This window comes from Hypomesus nipponensis, chromosome 19, assembly GCF_054491055.1.
Source record: "Hypomesus nipponensis isolate SF chromosome 19, ASM5449105v1, whole genome shotgun sequence".
Lineage (NCBI taxonomy): Eukaryota > Metazoa > Chordata > Actinopteri > Osmeriformes > Osmeridae > Hypomesus > Hypomesus nipponensis.
This window is the reverse complement of record NC_140379.1, coordinates 9028559-9055772: the sequence shown is the minus strand read 5'-3', so window position 1 is coordinate 9055772 and position 27214 is coordinate 9028559. Positions and strand designations below refer to the sequence as shown.

Below are 27214 nucleotides of genomic sequence, written 5' to 3'. Positions count from 1 at the left end.
ACATACAAAATATATATTTTTCTTATAAGCATTGTCTGATATCGGGGAGACCATGAACCAGACCCAAAGTCTTTGTTGTACTTCCGAAGGAATTATAATGAACAGGGTTCCTGCGGGGACTTAAAAAGTCATAATTCTGAACTTTAAATTTAAGGCCTTAAAACATCTTAAAAATTGCCAGATTTTAAATTTCATTTAAAATTTTTGTGAGGTCTATAAAATGTTTTACATTTGGTTCATTTCCAGAAACGCTGGCCACATAAAGTTATTATAAAGTACCACAAAAGTATTGTTGTAGCCTACAAAGCGGAGCTTTAGAGTCCAGGGTTCAAATTGGGGGGGGGGGGGGGTTGACCCCCGACTTGGACCCTCCCCCCCACCCCCAAAAAGAGGTAAAAACAACAGGTTGGGGGGGTCGATACATTTATATAGGGTAGTGTTCTTACCTGTAATCGTAAAGATTACTTTGCACCCTGAAGAAGAAGCTGACCCCCCAGATTATCATTGTATGTTTCACACTTGTCTTCAAATCTGGCTGAAGGATCTTACAGCTAAATCTTTGCTCTTGGACGTAAATAGTTATAAATAAAACTGATAAAAGGTTAAAACAAATTGACTCTTGGTTGAGCCTTTCCTGTTGAGACAGTTGGGGACTTTGAAAGACAGTTGGGAGGGGATCTGGACAGTCAGGGAGTGCGCTGCAGTTACAGGTATCTGGGCCCACAGATGAGTTTGGCACTATGCGGTTCTGGTTTTGAACCCAGGTGGTTGTGGTTTAGGCCAGTGGTTCCCAACCCTGGTCCTCAGGACCCCCTGTTCTGCATGTTTTAGATGTTTCCCTGCTCCAACACACCTGATTCAAATCAATGGTCGTTAGTAGGCTTCTGCAGAGCTAAACAACCCATTAATTTGAATCGGGGTCCCGAGACCAGGGTTGGGAACCACTGGTGTAGGCCCAACCCAGGTGTTCTCAACCCACTACACCACAGGGATTTTTAATCAAATTGCAATTCAATATGCTTACATAAAAATTAAGTGAATGGATGTGAATCGCTAGAAGATTCATATGTAAATCTATTTTTTTCCCCAACCCTAGTACTTAGTGCTGAATTAAGTTAAATTAAGTTACTAATGTGATTTCTTTATCTGTAAATTAAATGAACTTTTTCAATTACTGAATTCATTGAAATAAAAATATTTTTTCAGAATTTCTTTGATTTTAATATTTTTGGGTAATGCATTGTGTAGGTCTTAATGGTCTTAAATTTGACTTTCTGAAACCTGCAGGAACCCTGATTAAAGCTTGCAAATGAAAAACAGGTCTGTTACAAACATTAGCATATAGTCGCACATTGTTTCCCACCCCCAAAAAACGACAGAATAGGTCAAAAAAAAAAGCAAGACTCTTTATTTGGGTTTGTCAAAGTGAGTTCATACAATTGCCTGACTGCTGTGACAAGGCCAGATACCATCCTGTACTGTCAACATTCCAGCTCTATGGTGCCTCCTCGCTGTCTGAAGGCCCTGGCGCTGGTCCAGCTGTGTGTGCCCTCTCACACAATCACACCTCTTTTCCCTGGACCCTCTGTGCCAGCACCATGATCTCACATGCACGCACGCACGCACACACACACGGACCAGGACACCGCACAGATACCCACACCCCTGACACAGATCTCACTGCTTAATATCTCATCAGTTAAACATTTACTACATGCAGGTTTAGCAACAATCCCCATCTTTAATTTATATTAACAAGGCGACCAGGAATAGAGGCTGCAGATGTGTGGTCCATCAAACATTACAGCAGACACAACAGGGGATGGGAGGAGAGGGGGGGGGGTCGAGATGAAGGGAAAGTTTATTGGCAGGAAGTGACAGACAGGAAGCAGTCAGTCTCTTCACTGGGGGGTGGGTGGGTCTAGGTGGAGGGGCATAGCTCCATTAGAGGAGCAGCAGTCACAGGTCTGTTTTAACACAGCTCCTCCCTTGTCCCAATCTGAGCACCCTCAAAAACAGCACGGCTTCATCTTTACTTGATGGCAGACAGATGGGTTGTTAAAAAACAAAAAGCAAAATCAGTTCCATCGTAAACAAATGCATACAAAGGATTAAGTGTCAACATCCCCCCCCCCCAACCAATTTCAGGCAGAATGTAAATTTATAATTTTTACAATTAGATTCTATACTGCTCCTTCTGCTTCGATCTCAAAAAAATCTCTTCTGATCAATGGCATATGTCTTCCCCACCGGCAGTTTGCGGAAGAACAGACTGTTACCCCGGCTCATGTTGCCCTGGTGACGAAGGTAGCAGAGAAGAGAGGTTAGCAGTGAATGAATGAAAAAGACCAGGACAGCAGGCTGTGTCCTACAAACAGTCTAATGACTGTTTAATGACTGTTTGAAGTAGAAGACTGTCTGTATCCGTGTCTGTGTCAGTGTGTGTGAGTCACTTACCTCCAGGCTGAGGTGTCTCCAGCAATCCACCCAGGTGGGGTACACTGAGGCGTAGGGTGGCAGGCCTCCAGACAACCTTGAGGAAGGAAAAGAGGATGGGAGTTGACACGTTACTCTGAAACTAAAGCCACCACAGAAGCAGAATGAAAATGTGTGGTGCACCAGCTGTTTAACTCACCCACAGTTATTCACTGCCATAAGGTTCGACACCAAGACAAATGGGTAAGTGAGCATACTGGCAAAGAACTGGAAGGAACAAACACACAGTGTCAGTTTACACAAGTAATTTAAACTGGGGCTGGTTTAAAAGGTGCCAAGTGGCTGTCATGATATGGCAACATCTCTCCCGGTTCAGAGAAATAGGGTGTATTTGATACGTACCCCAGTCACTGCCTGAGAACAGTTTTTGATTTCTCCTGTGTGACTCATCTAGTGAAAAAACAATAATTTAAATGTATTATTCAAACTCATCTAAACATGTACACACAGCATATAAAGTACTGTAACAAATACTACATTGTGTGTGTGTGTGTTTGTCATACCGAGTCGTCAATGGCGTATGTGTTGATGAGGTGAGCCAGCATATTGCAGATCCACAGGGACAAAACATCCCCAAGGAGACGAGGAATAAGACCCCTAAGAGCAGGGAGGGGAGGGGCGCAAGAGATGGACCGAGTACAAATCAGATTATCCTGCATTGACAGACAACTAATTAACTAGACCTGATGTTCCAGATTCAAAAACACTAAGCAAGCCCAGACACAACCTCACAGGGATCAGAGCCAAGTGTGCAAGGGAACAAGTGTACATCACATATGTATCCTGTACTACAGTGGAAGCCTGCAGATTCCTACTTACGCAAAGAATCCCATGATGCCCTCTTCTCTGTAGACTGTGATGACGGAGTCAAACACTCCACTGCAGAGAGACGGGTGAGTTCAGTTTACTGGATCATGGTTCAGACATCCTCAGATAAAAAACTCAACCACACCTTTTCAATTACTAACTTCAAAAGCGGGTGATGTGTTCACTTCATGTCATCTGCTCAGTCTTTTAATACCATTACTACTTCAGAGTTTAAGATAGCAGAACTATAAACCCCAAGATAGCAGAACAACAAACCCCAGTGTGTTTAGTGGAGTGAGGCAGGTGAAACAGCAAAAGCTCACCTGTACTTGACTTCTCTTCCAATGAACTGCACCATGCACCTCAAGGTGATTACTATGGAGACAGACAACATGATTTAATATCACTATGGAAACAAGGACGACTGTGGTCTCAGGGATAGCCCTTTATAAAAAAGAGAGGACAATACACGGGGATAGGACACACACAGGTGTCACATCAGAAAGCATGGTGAGGGAAGACTCACCGTGGAAGGGGTGTGTGACGATGGTGGCGCAGGAGCGTGCAATCATCTCCTTGGTCGTCTGACACGAAACACAGGACAGACAGGAAGTCAGGGAGGAAGTGAAGTTAGCTAGGGAAAATCTATTCATCGTGTCAACATATTCTTTAACAGTGGACGAGTCATGATCTGGATCAGTTACAAGCATCACTCTGACCTGCCTCAATCCCAGCCCCAACCCATGCAGACATACCTCATTGACAACATGCTGTAGGGAGCCTTCTTCCTGTTTCTGTCCACTGCCCGTGACCTCAAATTTAGCGTCATGACATCTCTGAATGAGAGAGGACCAATATGACATCAGATTTACAGACAGCCAATCAGTGGGAAGTTTCAGAGAATGTCTGAATTCTAACAACCCATCAGGGTTATTTTTTCATATTTCATAGTTAAGCTAGGTTAGAAGTAGGGGTGAAACGGTACACTGAAGTCACGGTTCGGTTTATACCGCGGTTCAGATATCACGTTTCGGTACGAGTTTGGTACAAAGGAGGGAAAAGCAAAACAAACCAGGTTCCTCTACCAGGCTGCTTCCCAGGCTGCTTCCCTACAGTGCTGGTTAAGCACTGTAGGGAAGAGAAGTTGGACAAAAGTTTTTTTTGTCTCGTTCCAGTGATTGGCACACCTGGGTGATGGCGTCAGATATTTTAGTCATTTAGCACACGGCAGATGCGTTATATGCGTTAGCATGTTAGATGTATTTCCACTCACATACCCAACTGCTGAACAACGCCAACACACAGTGCTTGTCTTATCCACTACTCTCTCCCCTGTATTACTATAACTGAATGGAAAATTGAAGTTTTCCATTCATGCCTTGTTAAAAAGGCCGACGGGTCTATCTCTCGTGGGTCCCCACCACTCGCCATACTCGTTCTTAGTGCTGCTAGGCTAGCTATCTATGACTCACGGCGGTGCCAATCAGAGCTTCAGAGCAACAGATTAGATGTCCCTAAAGAACACTACTAACAGTAGTTCCGTATTACATTGATTAATTTGCACGCAAGTTTTATTTATTTTTATACCGTGTATTCTGTGTAATTTCATGCACCGAACCGTGACGCCCGTACCGTACGAATACCTGTACCGTTCCACCTCTAGTTAGAAGTGTCCTCCAGGTCTAAGTAGGCTGTGGTGAGGCGTAGTGGAACTAGTGAGTGTGTGTGTGGGAGAGGTGGGGGCAGGGTTATGACAGAAGACTGTCTATATTAGCTTGCTCACACTTCTAGCCAGAGTCTGAATATAGAAGCCAACATTAGTTATGTGAGAGAAGGTATGGAGGAAGGAGGTGGTGTTACAGCCTCCCACCGCCAGGCCCATTTCAGGTGACAGTGACACCTTACATTACGTCAACATCCTGACCAGCTTGGCGTGGACTCTGATCTGCTAAGCCTCTATACACCTCGGGGCCAAAGTCTCAAAGAATGAAAACATGTAATATTGGAAGTCCTCTGATACGAACACTGAGGCTTGACTTGATAAGAAGTTAGACAAACCTGTTATTACAAAGGTAATTAGGTCTACGAAAAAGCTGGGATGTAGACCAGAGCTGCCTACCCTGTTCCTGGAAAGCTTGTATGCTTTTGATTCAACTCCAGTTGGGACTAACCTGATTCAGATCCTCAACCAGCTAAAGTTTCAAATAAGGGGTTGTAGATTAGGGATCCCTAATGTACACTGGGCTATAACCAAGGTGGATCCAACCTTTCATGTGGTGTAAAAAGCCTTGCTCATGGTCTGACCTGCAGAACCCGACTGTGAACGATGGTGCCGATGGTGCCAGCACACAGTCTGGGGACCAGACCGTTGAAGAGACCCGCCTTGCCATCAATCTTTGTGATGTGTTTGGCTGGAACCCACATACACATGTAGATCAGAGGACACCTATTATAGACATGTAAGACTTCGAATACTCATCATGATTGATATAGCATGCTCTGTTGTAAAACTACAAATAATGTGATTTTGTCTCACCATAAGCAAACAGCCCAGGTAGCTGGTAGACCTGGCGGCCAAACAGATTCCTGCCAAGACTGGGCGGCAGGGGTTCATGTCCTACCTGGAGCCACAACACAGGGAAGTTAGGGCTATAACCTAGCTATGTAGAACCATTGGCGACAAGCTACATTAAGCTACACGAGACTACTTTCACTTTCAATATGACGGTGTCTGGCCAACAAAAGACAACGTTTTTGTGGCACTAACGTTGTACTTAATCAAACTCATGTTTAAACTCAAACTTTCACATTTATTTTCAAGTAATAGTTTCAACATTTACCTAACCAACATAACTGCATGCAAACGTACACGCCCTACCAAAACCCACTAACCAAGCTTGAACAGCGACAGTACTGACTGTTGTGGACCAAAGGGCACCCATCCATTACAGTAGAAGCTAGGTACAGTAGTGCTATCCAACTAGCCTAGCCAGAAACGAGCTTGTAAAATGTTGTGCTTAATAGTAATGCCCCGTGTGACTTCATCGTAATGCATATAACTAGACGAGTTAATTAAAAGGTGATGTTTGAATACTACTACTGTGTTGTCGTATCAAACCTATCCCTACTAGCTGTGTGACGGTAGCAAGATAGCTAGCTGCGGTCGACACTGTAGTTCCTTTGAATGACCTTTCGTGACGTCAAAACATAGCGAGCTATCATTGTTAGCGACTACTTTTTCGTTGCTTTGCAAGCACATGTACGTAGAACACACTGACATTCAGTAAAATTAATTTCTGAAGTGGGAAGCAGACAAAATATGGTGAAGACAAAATATATATAAACTTAACGATGTAATCATCTACACAATGTAACCAGGAAGCTAACGTTAGCCTAGCTTACTAGCTAGCTGTCCCTGACAGTGACAAGAACCGATGGATTCGCCTAGTTCGCAAAATCTGTTAACTTGTTATCTACATGCACACAAGAAAATGTATAACGCTCTTACCTGAACTAGTACTTTGATGTACATAAGTGGGTGGGATAGGACTGTTAGCCCAGACCCAAGAAGTATTTGTCCACACGTGTCCGCCATTATGAAATTGACAGGGCTCTCCCATCAGCCGCCGGAGAGGAAGGAAGCTTTTAGTGCTTAAGGGTGCGTTCAAGAACAGCCCAGAGATCGTTAAGCAATGTTCAAATTCGGCCATTCAGTCACCATTAGGGTATGGTAAATTGGATACCTAGAACATTTTTGAAGCATTTAAATTATATGGAAAACACAGTGCCGAATCAAATTCAGTTAGGTGTTTTAAAATCTGGGTATTTTATTGTGTAAGATTTGTTTTAACAGGATATATAACATATAACTGATATTCAGGCTTCATTTCACAAGTGGCGCGGCCTCTTCATAAAACAAAAAAACAAACCTCACTAAATACAAAACATAAAACAGACTTTATTAACGTTGGGTACTTTAGTGTGCACAACAACAGACGTCTCATAGGCAGAAAAGTAGGCTACCCTGCTGGTATATGGTTTAGTAGAAGTGGCCGTTCGACCAATGACGTTTGTTCAAGAGACCTTGACTTACATTTAAATAAATAGTAAATATAGTGGTAAATAAGACCATTTGTATGATATTTCTTTATCGATATTTTAAAATACAGAGAGCTAGACTGTAGGCTACTGGTCCCTCAATCCAGTCGACTGAACAAGCATTATGCTCAAGTGGAAAGGCAATTAAACATGGTTAACCACAATACCATAAATATTTAGTTTTCTGCTATATATTTCATAATCATTGCAATGTCACTATGTCAAAATGAAATCAGACATTATGAAATTGTGTTTTCAGCACATTAGTGGTTCTAACTAAGTTAGTGCATGACACGTATAAACTATATCAGAGTTCATACTGTACACACAAGAACTGGGACGGATAAGCTACGTAGCAATTCAAGGTAAGTGGCAAGCTGTTTACACATAGCCTATCCTAAATTATTTAAGAAAAAACGTCCACTTGACTTCTCTTTTTCATGAAAACCCTTGTCAAGCTGAATCTTGTAAAAGTGATAAACAAATATAAAAGACACAATGTTTTAAGATTAAGATCAGGTTTACTTTTCTGTCTTTGTCCAGGCTAATGAAAGTTTGTGCTTTAGATAACATATATTGCGGTTATTAACAACGATTTTGACCAAGTTTAGCAAGTTAACCACTGACTGGAAATGTAGCTCTTGTGAAATCCCTATTATGCGCACAGGTATACTGACACAAACCCTTGCAGGTCACAATGAATAGGCCAGTATTTGGATTGACACAAAGAGACCCCTTTTGGTCTGATGGTATGCACTGTATTGATGATCGTAAGAATGGGAATTAATGCAGAGCAATGCCTCAAGTTCAGACATATAAAGCAATGATTAAGTCACACTTATCACTGACATGATTCAGAGACCTGATACTTTGTAGATCAACATAAATAAATTATATTGAGTAAAACCCAGAGAAGAATGTTTATCATACAATCTAGTGATATCTGCATCAGGACCACATTGCAGCCCTGAGGACTGGATTACATCTTATATTTGCAACATAATGTTTCCAAAAAACCACAAACGTGCAAATGTTTAGCAACACAAACTCCCACAGTGAGACAAAATGATGTTTCATCATCTGGTTACAAACTTCCCTCTCACCTCAGCTGATGCAACAGCCGCTGAAAGGTTGCATAGATTCTTTGATAAAAAACTTTGATTTTTTGTTTGCAATTTTAGTGTGCATCATAAATCCTATTACTTTAATACAGCTGTGAATGTCAGCTGTGAGTGTCTGGTGTTGTTTTTATTAGGTCAAAAAGCATAACCTGCATTGCTACAATGCAGGTGCTAGACATCTGTTACTTCAGTCCTGTTAAACTTGTCTGGTGGTCTGTTGCAGCTCATTCTTGGTAGTGAAGTAAATCATTTCTCAACATCTGCCTTTTAAAGCTTTAGTTCTGCTTTTACAAATGTTTACTGCTTTGTACTGTGTCAAGTTATATTAAAGTCAGCATGAGAACAAATTAAAATGACACCAGACTTTTGTCCTCGTTCTAAAAAGCAGGACGCCACATTTCTTTGATACTGTAAAATCTTTCAAAAATGTGAACATGAATTGGAAATAGGAAAATACTGAGCTTCAGTTTTGCATAACTCTAATCTTCACCATAATAACCATACTTCGGGGGAACTGGCTGAAACTGTTGGTTTGAGTTGGTCAAGATCCCCTGCTCTTTAGCAATGTCCTCCTGGTCAGCTGGTTCTCGCTGATGCGGTTGAGGACAGTTTGGAGAGGTATATAAACAGCAGTGTTTAACTTCCAGGGTGCTTCTCCCCTATAGGCTGTCTGTGGATCGATCTCTATCATGTTACCTCTCTGTGTTTTTGCCATCTTCTCTGCTCTCCTGTGCTCCACTCAGGGCTACTATATAAAGGTAAGGTTCAGTCTGCTTTTTAACTATTATATTTACCAAACTCTACATTGACAATTTATTACCTTATAAATACTGTGTGTCATGTCTTCAACTGTAGGTTTCTTTTGAAGAAAGCTCAGAGGAAGAAGGTAAACCTTAATTTGTTTATGCTAACTGAAAAATGACTGGTACAGTGATACCTTTATAACCATTTGTCTCTCTTGTTATTTGGGTCTTACAGTCAACAGCATAGAAGCTGATGAATTTGCTGTCTCAACCCTACTGGAGAGAGCCAATATCCATGTTGGTGAGGCAACAAGCAGATCACATTACACACTCAACTCAACTAATCTAAACTCTTAACTTCAACCTGAGACAATTACTTACTGTCCTCTCCTTCAGGGGAGGGTCTGGATGAGCCATTGGTCATGTACGGAGACATTGCAGTGAAGACAGGACTGCAAAATGCTGATCCTTGCACGGCGCGAGGCTGCAAGTGGCCCAAGGCTGCTGACGGCAATGTCTATGTGCCCTTCACCATCGCCAACGTCTACTGTGAGTGTGTGTCCTCTGTGGAACCTGTTAAATCAGGGCAGTGAGGGACCACTAAAATGAACCCTCACTACCTCAAAGTATCAAAGTTTTAATGCTGTTTTTATTAGAAAGTATTTCAGAAGTTAGAATCTTCGGATTTATTAGTTGAATCTTGGCTTGCAGGTGTACAACAACAACCTTTATTTATAAAGCACATTTAACACAATACAAATTGATCCAAAGTGCTGTACATAGTGCACAACAGAACTATGCTATAAAACAACAATTAAAAGTTTCCAATAGCTAAAGAATTAAAATTTGTTTTTAGAGTAGAATTAAAAATATCCAATGAAGGAGCAGACCTCACATGATAAGGGAGAGCATTCCAAAGCTTTGGCCCAACCACAGAAAAAGCCCGATCACCCTTTAATTTGTAACGACAAGGTGACATTTAAAAGCAAGTGATTTGAAGATCTGAGTGCCCTAGCAGGACAGTATGGCACAATTACATCACAAATATACCTTACATATGCCAAAACAGGAGAAATATGATCCCTCTTTCTAGACCCAGTCAAAAGTTTAGCAGCTGCATTTTGAACAATTTGTAATCGAGATAGTGTAGAATGAGGAAGACCACAATAAAGAGAGTTGCAATAGTCAAATCGTGATGTTACAAATGCATGAATTGCAACTTCTAAATCTTTGCTTGAAAGAAGATTCTTCAACTTTGCAATATATCTTAAATGGAAAAAGCTTCCTCTAATAACAGCACTAATTTGTTTGTCGAAAAATAGTGAAGAGTCAAAGATCACTCCAAGGTTTTTGATTTGATTGCATACTTTTGTTGAGAGTTGACCTAACTGGGCTTTCAGAGCAGGAGGGAATCTGCCGGACAACCCAGAATTAAAACTTCTGATCCTCATTTAACTGCAGAAAGTTATCTTTCTTCCACCTCTTAATACACATTCCAATTGCACATCAAATGAAGCAGTGTTGTCAAGCCTTACTGGAAGGTAAAACTGAGAATCATCTGCATAGCAGTGATATGAAATGTTATACTTCTGAAAAATTAGGGCCAAGGGGAGCATATAAAGGGAAAACAATAAAGGTCCCAAAATAAATCCCCGAGGCACACCAAACAAAGCAGGCACAGATGACGAGCAACAATTTCCTAAGTTTACAGAGAAAGTCCTCATTTCAAGGTAGGAAGCAAACCATTGTAATACAGTGCCCCTGACACCCACCATGTATTCTAGCCATTCAAGAAGAATGTTGTGGTCAATGGTATCAAATGCAGCGCTCAGGTACAACAAAACCAGCACAACACAAGATCCTGAATCTAGAGCAACAGGGCTGACTCAGTGCTATGTAATGACCTAAAGCCAGATTGAAACTTGTCCACTATATTAAAATAATTCAAATAAAACTGGAGCTGTGAAAAAACAACTTTCTCTAAAAGCTTAGAGATAAAAGGCAGTTGAGAGATTGGTCGATAATTGCTGCAAATTTATGGATCAAGTTGAGTTATTTCAACATAGGTCGCACAATTGCATGTTTAAAACTAGCTGGAACGACACGTTTGGTTAAAGAGCTGTTTATATTAGCGGTTACCATATCACTAACGGTGGAGAAAATATCCTTAAAAAGACAGGCCGGGATGATATCTAATTTAAAACCAGAACACTTCATAATAGAGATTTTATCAGCTAACTGAGTTTGAGAGACAGGTTTAAAGTTTGACAGGCAGTTGCAAGTGACATGGTTCAGAGGGAACAATGGAGCTTCTAATGTCATAAATTTTTTGAGTGAAATGTTTTAAGAAATCTTCACAAAGCTCAAAAGAGGCTCTAATCAGACCGTAGTACCTCAGTAGTAAACCGGTGTGACTAAATCCTGGTGTCTCTGTGTGCAGCATCCCGGGAGAGATCTGTCATCCTGGATGGTCTCAACTCCTTTGCTGCCTCCTCGTGCATCCGCTTCATCCCCAGGACAACACAGAGGGACTTTGTGAACATCCAGTCTCTCTCAGGGTGAAGACAACAGTAGTATAAATACACATACATTTCTTCCTCTATCAGAACTGAAATACATTAACAGCTAATACTCATGTGTGTATTCTATTGTACTACATGAGTTTACTTTAGAAAGGATCTTTGACATCAGGCGTCTCTCTATCCTGTGCTTTTAGATGTTTTTCATTTGTGGGTCGCCGTGGGTTTGGTCAGGACGTGTCTCTGTCTCGGAATGGGTGTGTGTTCCGTTCCGTGGTCCAGCATGAATTGCTGCACGCACTGGGCTTTGACCACGAGCAGACCCGCTCTGACCGTGATCAGAATGTCCGTATACTCCTGGAAAATGTCATACCTGGTAGGTGTTTCAGTGACACTAACCTATTGTACATACAAATACAATTATGAATTCATTCGTAAATCGATGAATGCATACGTTTACTACCCCAAACCCTCTGATAGGCGAGCATTTACACATTCCATCAAATACAAAGATACTGTCTGCATTGTGCAATATCTAATATCCTGTTTATGAAGAAAGTGTCTTATTCTGCCATATTGTTCACTCGCAGGACAAGAACACAACTTTAGGAAGATCAACACCAACAACCTGGGTACTCCATATGACTATAATTCTGTCATGCATTACAGCAGGTCAGTTACACAGTCCAACTCAACATACAAATAGATATACTGGATATATATGTGTATGTATGTATGTATGTATGTATGTATGTATGTATGTATGTATGTATGTATGTATGTATGTATGTATGTATGTATGTATGTATGTATGTATGTATGTATGTATGTATGTATGGGTGTTTAATGCAGACTCGGCTCCAGAACGTATTAAATGTGGGGGCACGCATTTACAAAGCATGTATGAGAGTCAAAATAAGAGCAGACCTGCATATCCTGCAGGAAAATTTAGCCATCTTGATATTTAATTTATAGCCAATGCCAGTATTTCTTAATTATAGTATACTATAACAAAATTATTTTTCGAGGGGGCACAGCATTCCATTTGGGGGGGCATTGCTTGGAGCTGACCCTGGTTTAATGTCCCTTGTGGCTTCTTCAGGTTTGCCTTCTCCAGGAACAGACAACCCACCATCGTTCCCATTCCAGATAACAACGTGGTCATTGGCCGGGCCACTCAAATGAGCCCTATAGACATCATGCGCATCAACCTCCTCTACAACTGCAGTAAGAGACACTTACAACTAACTACAGCTGTAGACTACATTAAACAATACCTGTAAACTACTGTAACTCCATCTAATTACAGCTGTAAACCACTGTAACTACAATTAACTACAGTTGTTTTTGTCTAATAAGGGATAATCTGTGATTTGATTGACGGTAACCTCCCATCTCTCTCTCTTTCATTCTCAGGTCGCACCAGGGTTGACTCAATAGAAGAGTAGCATATTCTGAAGACTTAATGTTCTTAAGAAAAGCTTTCTGTATTGTGCATAAAAATTGCATTGGCAAACATTTTCATGTCAGCTCAATTCATATTTTGTGGTCTGTACCAAAATCCCATAGAAACTACAATAAATTGCATTTGTTTGCTCTAATAGCATTCTGTAATTTATTGCTTTAATCACAATGTCACCCATCGCCTATATAAGGAGAATAAGGTATTCTTTTCAGTACTGTACGTATTCTTTTTTTTTTTTACAATAAGTAACAGATTGTGACTGGTTGCTGGTTATTCTAGTTGAACAGACAGAATATCCTTTCTCTTGTACATTTCCCTATTTCTAAGCAGAATTAATTTTATATTGGCCAAACCTATAATGTGCCCTTTAGAAGAGGGGTAAACTGAACAGTGTATGAACCAAATATGCTGGAAGTGCAGTTATTTTACTATGTATGTTGAAGTAGAATAGAAATAGTACATTTCTAAAAAAAATCTTAACGTTTCTTAACTTAATTAAAAATTAAGATTTTAATTCAAAAAAAATTTTGCTGATAAATTCAATCAATTACAAGGCAAGAATCTGTTACAAAATTAAGGTTTTACATGTTCCCTTCTTTACTATGATTATTGTAAATCAGAAAGAGGAAGAGATAAAAAGAAAGAAGAAGATCAAGGAGAAGTATGCGTGAACAAGAAGTAGAAGGTAAAGAAGAAAAAGCTAGGGTAAGAAAAGGCTAGACTGTGGTCCACGTTCCTTTTACACCCAACTTTAAAAATAAATAATCAGACCACATTTGAACACTTCACGTTATGACTACCAATGCAACAGGACATCATCACACAATGAGGTGTGAGAAACATCAAGCAAAGCCAGTTTAGCATTTAAGAGGTAAAGGCCTGGTGTCTCCCTGCCTATAAGATTATAGTAGTTATGTAGTAGAAAGTGCCATTTGAAACATACAGAACCCAGAAAAGGTGTCAACCATTTGCTCTCCAGAGAACATTCACAGGTGTGCTTATGCTTAAGAAAACATGTATGCACAGGGTGTAAATTACAGGGGGGGGGGGGGGGGGGGGGGGTTGGGGGGGTTTAAGACATTGATTAAAACAACAGGTCGGGAGGGGGGGTCAATACACGCCCTGAAGAAGAAGTTGACCCCCCCGATTGTCATTGTATAATTCGCACTCTTTGTATACATCTTTGCTGAGTTAAAGGAATGGTGCTTTATGTCCTTACACAACATGAAACACCTGTTTGCTTTCCAAAACATAAGCAGGGATATGGCCTTGACAGGACTGGAACATTAGCAACTATCACAAGTAGTCAATGACTCAGTTCCAAACTGTATTGATAAAACCATAGTCTACTGTTCATTTATTCAACTATAGCAATCTGCCTATAGTCAGACAGAGAGACAAAAAGGCAGACAGGCAAACTTACACTCCTAAACACAGACTTAATGACAGGAAGACATATGCAGGCAAGCAGACATACTGATATAGATGACAATTCTTACTCGTCCTTATAAGACCTGAGCGTTTCAAAAATGAGTGTGTGAATGTGTTTCACATGCATCTGTGCGAGCATTTCATATGTATGTGTGTGTACGTTTTCAGTAGTATGAATGTGTGAGCGTTTCATATGAATGTGTATGTGTTTCTTGTGTAGGGACAGTCGGAATTATTTCCCAAACAGCCCTTTAGCGTTCTTTACAAACACAGCAACACAACTTGGAAGTAATGACTGCAAACAAACCAATTCCACAAGAAACGAACTAGCTCAGACTGAATTTTTTTTTTTCTCACATCTCCATGAATTTGGGAAACATGGCGGAACAAAGGGACAATAAATGGTTTATTGTCAAATGAGGAAGACATAGAGGGAGGCAAAAGCGTGGTTAGATTGCCCATCACCACATAGCGTTTGCTATAATCATAGCAATATCACACACAATAATGCTCTTCAATCATTGGGCCAGTAAGGGCCAAGTGAAGAGAAGTCGGGATACCAATAATAAAATGTAGAAATTAAGTCCCATGCCTGAGTCAAAAGTCTGCTGTGTCTGACTTATTCATACACCACAACCAGTCTCTGACAGAAACATTTCCAAACATTTCACATGAAACACCTGTTTGTTTTCACACACATTAGCCAGGGACATGGCCTTGACGTGACTGGAACATTATCAACATGGATCACTAAGTTTATCAAAACACAGGAAATCCTTGACTGTTCCGGATGGTATTGAGAACCCAATACTGTTCAATTAATAAAATATTAAAGCAATATAGTACGAGTGCGAGTGGAGTTATTGACAAGAAGACATATGCAGGCAGGCAGGCAGACATACTGACATAGACCATTCTGCTGGCCCATACCTAATCAGACAAGTCAGTTGAGCTGACTCAGGTGTCCCTGTTCTTCCTCCAGCCCATATATGGAGGTGGGGGCGTCATCGCCTGGACCCGAAAAATGTATATTAACCCATCAGAAGACCCTCTTCTTTACTCCTGGTCTACTTTACCTGAAGACTGAAGGTGAGTCCCTGGCAGCATTACCTCCTCCCTGAACCACCTCTGCTACTCTGTAGTCCTCCAGTGTGTTTGTGGTGTAGCTGAGCCTTGCATCTCCCTCTCTACCTCCAGATGTCTGCCTTCAAGTTCACCCTGCTGACCCTGCTGCTGGTGTCTGCCTGCTGGGCAGAGGAGGAGGTATACCACCTAGTCTACCTATGTGCCATATCTACAGATCCTGCTGTGTGCTTTGTCACTTATATACTAACATACCATAACTTCTTATTCTTCTAAATCTCTCTCCAATCACTGTTACGGCTCTGCAGACAGGTGTGTACAGTTATTTTTGTTCTGTGTAACATGATGAACTACATTTTCCAAAACTTGAGTATGTAATGTTGCACATTGTAAGGGAGTGTTAAGAGAGCCCTAACTTCAGTTCCTTTGCAGAGAGTGTGGAGGACCAATCAGATGATATGTCTGTGTCTGCCCTGCTGGAGAGAGCCAATGAGAACATGAGTAAGTCAGTTAGCCCTTCAACATACTAATACTACAGAAGCTATTAGCGGACCAACTCAACCAGACATTGTAGAAGAATATATATAACAAACACCTCCTGTTGGATCACCAAACAAACAAGACTGGAGTAGTACGGATGTTTGAGACACACATTTTGAGGAACATGCTGCACATTTTGACAACATTAAGAGGGGTTTAAGGCTAAATCTGGCAATGTACCTTAAACGTGTCTTGCTTCTTGATGGTGGTCTCCTCTGCTGTAGCCCCTGACTTGGATATGCCAATCCTGATGGACGGTGACATTGCTGTGGAATCTGAGGCTGAGAGGAACGCTGACCCCTGCACCTCCCGTGGCTGCATGTGGGGAAAGTGGACCGACGGAAAGGTCTACATTCCCTACGCCATCTCCAATCAGTACTGTACGTAAATTGCCTAGTCTTGCTATTGCAACTCTAAGCCTAGTACAATGCTTGTTAATTTTGCTTTGTACAGCTGTTTATAATCCTAGCCCAGTTCCAGCATACAGGCCACAATCTTATGCTAACTGGAGCAAAATCAAAGATACCATCACAGTTCAGAAACAGTGAATGACTATCTGTTCTATTGTCTTCCCCCCTGTCTCCTCCCTGTCCCTTGTCATGTCTCCTTCCTGTGTCCTCTCTCTCCCTCCCCCAGCCTCCAGGGAGAGGTCCATCATTGAGAGAGGTCTGGAGTCCTTCTCCTCCTTCTCCTGTATCCGCTTCAGACCCCGTCGCAACGATGACAGGGACTACCTCAGCATCCAGTCTAAGAATGGGTATAAAAATCTTCTAGGATAGCTGTCTAACATCTAATCAGACCTTAAAATAGACATACTTTTTTACTACTGAGAATAAACGTCATGTCTCTGGTTCCATTTGACTTAGGACACAAAAGAAAACACTACAATTTGAGCATTTGGTCTCAAAACTTAAACTATACAACGATCATGACTCAATTTCCATCCGTGCTGCAGCTGCTACTCCTTTGTTGGTCGTCGCGGTGGTGCTCAGGAGTTGTCTCTGGCTCGCAGTGGCTGCCTGTACCACGGCACTGTTCAGCATGAGCTTCTGCACGCCCTGGGCTTCAACCACGAGCAGACCCGCTCTGACAGGGACAACCACATTAGGGTGGTGCTGCAGAACGTCCAGTCTGGTGAGTGTGCAGTGCAGAAAAGGGTGTCGCACTCCTGACATGCTTGCTTTGACAGTGCTAGAGTACCTCACCATTGTAGCCCCAAACCACCTTTGCTACTTTAACATTGTGAATTAGAAATATGAAATATGTACATGCATTGTATATGTACACACAAAGTTGTATCCTACTTTTGTGTAGATATATATTGTAAAGAGCCATATTGAGCACCTTTGATAGCCAGCCAGGAGTACTTCGCTGACTAATAAATATAATATCACTGTATACTGAATGTCTCTTCCCTTACAACACTTTCAGGCATGGAGCACAACTTCAGAAAGATCGCCACCCTGAACCAGGGCACCTCCTATGACTATGGCTCCGTCATGCAGTACCACAGGTCAGTACTGGATCTCTGCCTATGAGACAACCACAGGGACTAGTCTAAACTTCAGTCTAAGAGAAACAGACATCACCAGGTAATAATCCACACTTTAGTTCTACAGAAAAAATAACCTTCATGGATGTGTCTCCTACAGGACTGCCTTCTCTAAGAACGGCCAGCCCACCATGGTCCCCATCCCCAACAGCAACGTTGCCTTTGGCCAGGCCAAAGAGATGAGCAGGAATGACAAGGCCAGGCTCAACACGCTGTACAAGTGCTGTAAGTTCATAAGAGAGTTATACAACAGTACTGCCACACAGTGTTGGGGTGTGTGGAAAGTCTAAACTCCTTGTTATATCAGACAAAAAGGTGCAGACAAAGACTGCTCATTTTTTACATCAGCCCCCGTCACTGTAGATGAAGCTGGTCGTCTAATTAACTCTGGAATCTTTAGCACTTCTGCTGACTTTTTTCCACTCACTTATGCACTCAGATCAACATATTTTAATTGTATAACAAATTTCCACACATCTGATTAAACTAATTCTAAGTTAGACAAAAAATGTCCATATATTAAAAATACCAGTGGAACCATTTGGATTAAACTGGAATTATAAATATTTACATGTATTTATTTATAATACAGTAAAAGGAAGTTGATTTAAATACGTAAATACTTTTATTTAAACTATTTTAGATTTAGCAATGGTAACTGTGTTTGCACGTTTGTTGTCTCGTTTCTACAGGAGATCAAATGGGCACAAACATCAACATTGTTTTGGATGCTTCACCCTGCAAGGGTCTCACCACAATCGTGAATTGCCGAAGCCCAGGAATCTGCCAATATACCAAGTGGACGTCCTGACCGTGTCTCAAATCACCTCTGTTGCATGTATTCAGTTTCATCTTCCTGGACTGAACTTCTATCCCCCTAAGAGTTTGTGTCATGACTGTGATCCTACAATACATTTTGTAACCATATTATACATCTTTACTGTCTTCCTTAATAGATAATACATGACATATAAAATGCATATTTTAGTAATTTCGGACTCAATTTATGACCAGAAAACTACAACTGAAAAATATCAGTAATATTGGTCAAAGATGGCATCTAACTACAGTGTGTCTGTGTGCATCTCCTTATCTCTATAACTGGGTATGAAGTTGCCAGTCGTCATGTGTTTTGGGATAGGACCCAAGGGGCTTGCAGTGCTTTGTGTGATATTGTTTGATCGAGTGGTTCCCGTTCAGGCAAAATAATTTGGCTAATAGACGCTTCACTACCATTTTGAATAATCTCTCTTGTGTCAAATTATATTTTTTTTGACCAGAGGGTGGTGTGGAGTATCAGGTAAAAAATAATCAGGGCTCTCAAGTTTTGAAGACAGGCAAGAGTGAAATTCGAAAGATTACAGGTATGCTTTTTTTCTATTGGTTGTTGCATCAAATCTTACCTAGATACAATGGTGCTATTTTACGATTGGCTATTGTATAGACCCTTTCTTTTTTTTTGATTAGCTGATAAGTGGCAGGCTCTACTAAGAACTGAAGTGGGGCGGACAGAAGAATTTTGGTTGGGTGCTGTGGCGTTGGGTGCTGCGGCGTATTAAATATATTATAAATATATTTTTTTTGCGTGAGAAATACAATGTGTGGCGGGAGGTCGTGACTAAAGACCAAAATGAGTGACTGTCACTCTCAATGCGTGTCACTTGAGAGCCAGGGCTCTGTTCGAAAACTCTTAAAATGCGTCCTTCCTTCCTTTTAAGACAGCGATGTCTGTTCGAAATGTCTTAAATCTTCTCTTCCTGTCTAATAAGATACCTTAAAATACGTCACATTACGGTCATTTTTTAAGAGAGCATCTGAGCTGCCTTGCTGTCTTAATGGCGGCACGTATTACCCATAATTCTGTGCGCGGGGTTACCGTAGGCAACAAGTTAAACAGAATCCTTTCACCGCCATTGCTCTACGTTTTTACAATTCATATTTCAGCTAAACGGTACTTATAAATCAGTATCTGAATAAAAATGTATCGAGAATTGGGCAGTGTTGTTGTTGAAAATGTACTTATTTTATTGATAACACTCCTAATTTGTAAATTTGCTCCGACTTTTCGATAACGTACAGTAGCTAGCATCGCAGTGCAATGCAGACACTAGTTGCTGCGTTTAATCATAATCCTATCAATTGAGTGAAATACAAACACAAATGTTATGAGCTATTGCGCTTATATCTAACACAAGTTTAAATACAGCTTAACTTGACTTAGTGTGACAACAAACTCAATGCAATTGACTGCGGTCTGACAAAGTGCGCTAGTGCAAGCACTTAAGTACACGCAGCGCGATGACGTACATCCTGTCTTAATAGGCTGTTCAAAAACAACGGTTTTTAAGATACCTTACCCCGAAGAGAGCTGTCTCGTTAGACACCTGTCTAGTAAGACATCAAGGATTAAGACAGCTGTCTAAGTTTTCGAACACAGCCCTAAAGAATGCTCGAATGGCACGATCCGCTATGGCGCTGTCACGACAAAAACTTTCCTATCTGACGTCACGATGCCGTTCCGATGCAAGGAAGCATCCGACGTAGCCTGATGTTGTCAAGCTCATAATTCTAGTAAAAATATGAGTCTTATAAATCTCCGTTGTGCTGTGACTATCGGGCGTGTTTCAACCGAACTGTTCAACCCAAGCGCTCTTTCATGACATTGTTGATTACTTTACTGTTGATCATCTGTCCATTATCGTATAAAGCCCGCCCTGGCAATTTCATTGGTCTGCCCAGCTCCTGGTTTTATATAGTTTGTCCCCAATACGAGCCCCTCCAGACCCAACTTCCCGACCAAATTTTTGTTGTGGGCGGGGTTAAATTGGGCTGGAAGCCAGGCTACATCCGTCGCTATGCCGACCTTAAATTCCTGAGATAGTTACGCGTGTTAGCGGAAACTGTCCTGGTTGCTATACTGGTTGTTAGGTAGGAAGTTTTGTATTTGGGCTTATGTAAACCAATTTAACCTACTCTGCTGAGGCAGCAACGCGCAGGTAGAATAATATACGTGTTGCCTTCCCGTTAAAATCGATGCTAAATACGTTTTTGTTTTCCACGAAAAAAGCTAGCTAGCACTAGCTATCGAACAAGTGAAAACTTCAAATCTGTTAAATTGGTTTAAATAGGCAGTTTCCCACTAGCATCCTTGGATCTGAGCGCCATTGTGACGTCAGAACAGGTTTGGCACTAGGACAGTTTTTGGCATGACCACATAATTTAGACTCCTTCGCCGCCTCCATATTAGACTCTGGCGTGACAGCACCCACTTGCGGGAGCGCGCGCCAACCACTCGGAATCACAAAGTGAAGGACTTCGTTTTGATATCGCATCCAAACGGAGGGGGCACAGATGTTTCACATTATACTTTCTTTGTTATAGAATTCAAGAGAAGAATGTTGGTTATCTGAGTAAATAACAGATGTTATTCACAAAATCCGCAACGTTCTTGCTCCACGACATTACATTCTGAGGAAATATACCCCAGCTAATGATTACCAAAGGAAATTTATTTTGTTTAGCAAGTTCAAAGTATCTCACATGGCTCTTCATATTGATGTAGGTTCAAAGGCATGTGATTTTAATGCAGTTAGCCTGCGCTGACCAAAGGTTCACATGCTTACAGCCTACAAAAGACAATTACTATAAAACCTCTATCAACATCAGAAGAAATGTTGTCACCATCAAATCATTTTTTAAAGATAGGAAATATTACTCTTATTGTTTAAGTCAATGAAATAAATGAAAAAAATAAACATAATAATCCCCCAATATGGACTATTCTGTCTTCAGACCTGTCCAACCTATACATACACATGTATTGGTATTAAATGCATGCTATTAAATGTACATGACGCTGGGGTAGAAGGGAAGAAATGTATGTGGGGGGAGAGCATTTCATGGCAAGCCTTGTTTTCCTTTTGATGTAAATGCAATGCACCCCCTGCTAACTTTGACTAGGAAAGTGTTACATGCCTGAAATGTACTGTAGTGAGTATGTAATGTTGGTCATTGTAAGGAAGTGTAAAGAGAGCCCTAAATTCTGTTCCTTTGCAGAGAGACACACAACTAAATCTTTCTGTTGTATGTGCAGCATCTCCCCTCCATGATCCCATACATGACTTAAGTTCAGAGACAAAATAAAAACAATTTTAGACAAACTAAACCAAATTTCAGGCAAAATAAAAATGTATTGAAAGCATTGTTTACTAATGGGGAATGCAATCAGAGGCTGTAAAGGTGCTGCATATGACAGTACCCCCAGTATTCTTTGCTGAAGCCATGACTGCATTTTAGTGCCCAACAGGGTTAGGGTCTCAGCTCTCAGATCTACAGGTCGTAGATCTGATATTTTCAGATGTCCAGAAGGAACAAGAGAACAATGATTTAGAAGAGGAGGTATCTGACTAACACACCTCTCCCTTAGTAAAGAAAACAGTTATGACAGGTCTGCTGTAATGAAAACGAATGGTTGTCCACTGATTAAATGCAGTCTTTTTGCACTGTTAAAGAGGTAAACCCCACATACTCACAAAGTTTGTGATGAATGACAAGTTGTTTCTTCATGCAAACTAGATTAGTGGGTTAAAATTAAATTGAGATGCTTTTTTTTAGTGGTTTGGTGAAGGTGTGTCATTTTTACGCTTAGGACAGGGAGAGTATACAGAATGTTAAGACTGCACAAGGGCTAGGGATATATGCATCAGGACCACATTGCCTAAGAACACCTAAGAACTGGATTACATCTCTATTTGCAACATCCTGTTTCCAAGAAACCACAAACCTGCAGTAGTTGAGGAACACAAACTCCCACAGTCGACACAACAATGTTTTATCATCTGTTTCAAAACTTATCTCTCACCTCAGCCTATGCATCAGCTGCTGAAAAGTTGCAAAGAATATTTAATAAAAATGTTTTGTTGTGCAATTTTAGTGTGTATTATAAATCCTATTAATAAAGACACTGTGAGTGTCTGTTTTAAGGTCTGGTGTCATTTATATTGGGTCAAAAAGCCTAACCTGCATAGATACAATGCAGGTGCTAGAAATCTATTACTTCAGTCCTGTTAAACTTGTCTGGTGGTCTATTGCAGCTCATTCATGGTAATGAATAGATTCAAGACCCTGGCACTGACCTTCCGAGCGGTGATTGGGACTGCACCCAGCTACATCAAGTCTATGCTCCAGCCTTACACCCCCACCCGCCACCTACGGTCTTCTTCTGACAACCGTCTGGTGGTCCCACCACTCAAGAGCTCCTGGTCCAAACACAAGCTCTTCTCCTGTCTGGCCCCCCAATGGTGGAATCAACACCCCACCTCCATCAGAGACACTGACTGTCTCCCCACTTGCAAGAAAAGGCTCAAGACGCACTTGTTCCGGGAGTCCAACGATACTTTGGAATGATTGGCTGGACCAGATGTTTCCTCCAGGATCACAATGACTCTTATTGAGAGACTTGTTAATAAAATACAAAATAAAAATGTCTTGAAAGCATTGTTTACTAATGGGGAATGCAGTCAGAGGCTGTTAAGGTGCCGCAAATGACAGTACCCCCAGTATTCTTTGCTGAAGCCATGACTGCATTTTAGTGCCCAACAGATTTAGGGTCTCAGATCTACAGGTCGTAGATCTGATATTTTCAGATGTCCAGAAGGAACAAGAGAACAATGATTTAGAAGAGGAGGTATCTGACTAACACACCTCTCCCTTAGTAAAGAAAACAGTTATGACAGGTCTGCTGTAATGAAAACGAATGGTTGTCCACTGATTAAATGCAGTCTTTTTGCACTGTTAAAGAGGTAAACCCCACATACTCACAAAGTTTGTGATGAATGACAAGTTGTTTCTTCATGCAAACTAGATTAGTGGGTTAAAATTAAATTAAGATGCTTTTTTTTGTGGTTTGGTGAAGGTGTGTCATTTTTACGCTTAGGACAGGGAGAGTATACAGAATGTTAAGACTGCACAAGGGCTAGGGATATATGCATCAGGACCACATTGCAGGTTTGAGAACTGGATTACATCTTTTATTTGCAACATAATGTTAGCAAGAAACCACAAACCTGCAGATGTTTAGAAACATAAACTCCCACAGTGTGACAACAATGTTTCATCATCTGATTCACAACTTCTTTCTCACCCCAGCCTATGCAACAGCTGCTGAAGGATTGCAAAGATTATTGGATATAAAAAAAATAGTTGTTGCAATTTTAGTGTGTATCATGAATTTTAATCTATTAATAAAGACACTGTGAGTTTCTGTTTTAAAGTCTGGTGTCATTTATATTTGGTCAAAAAGCATAACCTGCATAGATACAATGCAGGTGCTAGAAATCTATAACTTCACTCCTGTTAAACTTGTCTGCAAACCTTTGTTCTGCTTTTACAAAGATTGTTTATAGACACATTTGACTTCAAACAGACGCTGTAACATTCCATTTTCAAATCTTCAAAATGTTTATCACTTAACAGCGTAACATTTTCAAAGATTGTACAGTTTCAAATTAGATTGAAGTCAGCATGAGATCAAATAAAAAAGGCAGAACACAAAATGTCTTTGATACTGTACAATCTTTCAAAATATTAGGCTAAAATGTGAAAATATTGAGCTGTAGTTTTGCATAACTCTTATCTTCCCCGTAATAACCATACTTCTAGGAACTGGTCCAGATCCCCTGCTCTTTAGCAATGTACTCCTGGTCAGCTGGTTCTTGCTAATGCAATTGAGGACAGTTTGGAGAGGTATATAAACAGCAGTGTTTAACTTCCAGGGTGCTCTCCCCTATAGGCTGTCTGTAGGGCGATCTCTATCATGTCACCTCTCTGCGTTTTTGCCATCTTCTCGGCTCTCCTGTGCTCCACTCAGGGCTACTATATAAAGGTAAGGTTCAGTCTCCTTGTGAACTATTAGATTTACCAAACTCTATATTGACAATTTATTACCTTATGAATACTGTGTCTCATCTCTTCAACTTCTTTAGGCTTTTTTTGAAGAAAGTTCAGAGGAAGAAGGTAAACCTTAATCTGTTTATGGTAACTGAAAAATGACTGGTACAGTGATACCTTTATAACCATTTGTCTCTTTTGTTATTTGGGTCTTACAGTCAACAGCATAGAAGCTGATGAATTTGCTGTCTCAACCCTACTGGAGAGAGCCAATATCCATGTTGGTGAGGCAACAAGCAGATCACATTACACACTCAACTCAACTAATCTAAACTCTTAACTTCAACCTGAGACAATTACTTACTGTCCTCTCCTTCAGGGGAGGGTCTGGATGAGCCATTGGTCATGTACGGAGACATTGCGGTGAAGACAGGACTGCAAAATGCTGATCCTTGCACGGCTAAAGGCTGCAAGTGGCCCAAGGCTGCTGACGGCAATGTCTATGTGCCCTTCACCATCGCCAACGTCTACTGTGAGTGTGGATCCTCTGTGGAACCTGTTAAATCAGGGCTGTGAGGGACCATTAAAATGACCCCTCACCACCTCAAAGTATCAAAGTTTAAATGCTGTTTTTATTACAAACTATTTCAGAAGTTAGAATCTTAGAATTTATAATTATTTGTTGAATCTTGGCTTGCTGGTGTAGACTCTAATCAGACCGTAGTTCCTCAGTAGTGAACCGGTGTGACTCAATCCTGGTGTCTCTGTGTGCAGCATCCCGGGAGAGATCTGTCATCCTGGATGGTCTCAACTCCTTCGCCGCCTGCACCTGTGTCCGTTTTATCCCCAAGACAACACAGAGGGACTTTGTGGACATCCAGTGTCGCTCAGGGTGAAGAAAACTGTAGTATAAATACACATACATTTCTTCCTCTGTCAGAACTGGAAAAGCAATGCAAATAAATGAACAGCTAATACTTATGTGTGTATTCTATTATATGAGTTTTCTTTAGAGAGGATCTTTGATCTTGCATCTCTCTATCCTGTGCTTTTAGATGTTACTCGTATGTGGGTCGGCAGGGGTCTGGTCAGGTGGTGTCTCTGGCTCGGAATGGGTGTGTGCACCGTTCCGTGGTCCAGCATGAACTGCTGCACGCCCTGGGCTTTGACCACGAGCAGACCCGCTCTGACCGTGATCTGCATGTCCGTATACTCCTGGAAAATGTCAAACCCGGTAGGTGTTTCAGTGAAACTAACCAATTGTACATACAAATGTAATTATGAATTAATTAACGGTGCAATATCTAACATCCTGTTTGTGAAGAAAGTGTCTTATTCTGCCATATTGTTCACTCGCAGGACAAGAACACAACTTTAGGAAGATCAACACCAACAACCTTGGTACTCCATATGACTATAATTCTGTCATGCAGTACAGCAGGTCAGTTACAAAGTCCAACTCAACATACAACTAGATATACAGGCTACAATCCATACTGTTATTATAATATCTGTTCTGAGAACAGAGCTATTACAATATCCTCTTTCTCCTGTCCTGTATGTATGTACTGTGGTCCTGTACTGTACATGTGAGTATGTATGTATGGGTGTTTAATGTCCCTTGTGGCTGCTGTAGGTTTGCCTTCTCCAAGAACAGACAACCCACCATCATTCCCATTCCAGATAACAACGTGGTCATTGGCCAGGCCACTCAAATGAGCCCTATAGACATCATGCGCATCAACCTCCTCTACAACTGCAGTAAGAGACACTCAGAACAACTTACTACAGCTGTAGACTACATTAAACAATACCTGTAAACTACTGTAACTCCATCTAATTACAGCTGTAAACCACTGTAACTACAATTAACTACAGCTGTTTTGGTCTAATAAGGGATAATCTGTGAATTGATTGATAGTAACCTCCCATCTCTCTCTCTTTCATTCTCAGATCGCACCAGGGTTGACTCAATATAAGAGTAGCATATTCTGAAGACGTAATGTTCATAAGAAAAGCTTTCTGTATTGTGCATAAAAATGGCATTGGCAAACATTTTCATGTCAGCTCAAGTCACATTTTGTGGTCTGTACCAAAATCCTATTGAAACTGAAATAAACATTGCATTTGTTTGTTGTACTATCATTCTGTACTGTATTACTCCAGTCACCATGTCACATATCGCCTATATAAGGAGAACAAGATATTATTTTTTTATTTTTTACAATGAGTAACAGTCAGATTGTGAATACACAGAACATCCTTTCTCTTGTACATTTCCCTATTTCTAAACAAATTCACTTTATATTGGCCAAACCTATACTGTGCTCTTTGGAAGAGGGGTAAAATGAACAGTGTATGAACTAAACATTCTGGAATTGCAGTTATTGTACTATGTGTGTTGAAGTACAATAGAAATAGGACATTTCCTTAAAAAATCGAAACATTCCTTAATTTGTTTTATTTTGTAG

General features: G+C 40.9%; 4 protein-coding genes across 6 annotated transcripts; 3 read left to right on the top strand and 1 right to left on the bottom strand.

Moving 5' to 3' along the window:
* Positions 1–1385: 1385 nt before the first annotated feature.
* mtch2 (mitochondrial carrier homolog 2) lies at positions 1386–6966 on the bottom strand. 3 transcript variants are annotated; one of them, XM_084683020.1, is made up of 13 exons: positions 6812–6966; positions 5840–5924; positions 5608–5714; positions 4059–4139; positions 3830–3887; positions 3627–3678; positions 3316–3375; positions 3000–3093; positions 2839–2886; positions 2636–2703; positions 2458–2533; positions 2175–2295; positions 1386–2035 (listed from the first exon to the last, which is right to left on the bottom strand). In XM_084683020.1, exons 1-12 carry the CDS (start codon positions 6896–6898, stop codon positions 2209–2211), a joined length of 903 nt encoding a protein of 300 aa, XP_084539146.1. In that variant the 5' UTR covers positions 6899–6966; the 3' UTR covers positions 1386–2035; positions 2175–2208. The 3 variants fall into 3 exon arrangements, with proteins under 3 accessions (XP_084539146.1, XP_084539145.1, XP_084539144.1); XM_084683019.1 differs by having other exon boundaries at positions 1386–2030; XM_084683018.1 differs by having other exon boundaries at positions 1386–2295.
* Positions 6967–9178: 2212 nt separating this feature from the next.
* Positions 9179–13703, top strand: LOC146246842 (high choriolytic enzyme 1-like). The gene is made up of 9 exons (XM_084683021.1): positions 9179–9280; positions 9378–9408; positions 9501–9566; positions 9662–9814; positions 11706–11823; positions 11982–12160; positions 12375–12456; positions 12887–13011; positions 13201–13703. Exons 1-9 carry the CDS (start codon positions 9212–9214, stop codon positions 13230–13232), a joined length of 855 nt encoding a protein of 284 aa, XP_084539147.1. The 5' UTR covers positions 9179–9211; the 3' UTR covers positions 13233–13703.
* Positions 13704–16198: 2495 nt separating this feature from the next.
* Positions 16199–18782, top strand: LOC146246841 (high choriolytic enzyme 2-like). The gene is made up of 7 exons (XM_084683029.1): positions 16199–16264; positions 16528–16683; positions 16940–17060; positions 17259–17437; positions 17735–17816; positions 17956–18080; positions 18548–18782. Coding segments are annotated over exons 1-7 (708 nt in total). The 5' UTR covers positions 16199–16221; the 3' UTR covers positions 18550–18782.
* A 5212-nt stretch (positions 18783–23994) lies between these two features.
* On the top strand, positions 23995–26847 carry LOC146246840 (hatching enzyme 1.2-like). Its single transcript, XM_084683024.1, has 9 exons — positions 23995–24738; positions 24839–24869; positions 24962–25027; positions 25123–25275; positions 25518–25635; positions 25799–25977; positions 26103–26184; positions 26380–26504; positions 26697–26847. Exons 1-9 carry the CDS (start codon positions 24670–24672, stop codon positions 26720–26722), a joined length of 849 nt encoding a protein of 282 aa, XP_084539150.1. The 5' UTR covers positions 23995–24669; the 3' UTR covers positions 26723–26847.
* Positions 26848–27214: the final 367 nt, after the last annotated feature.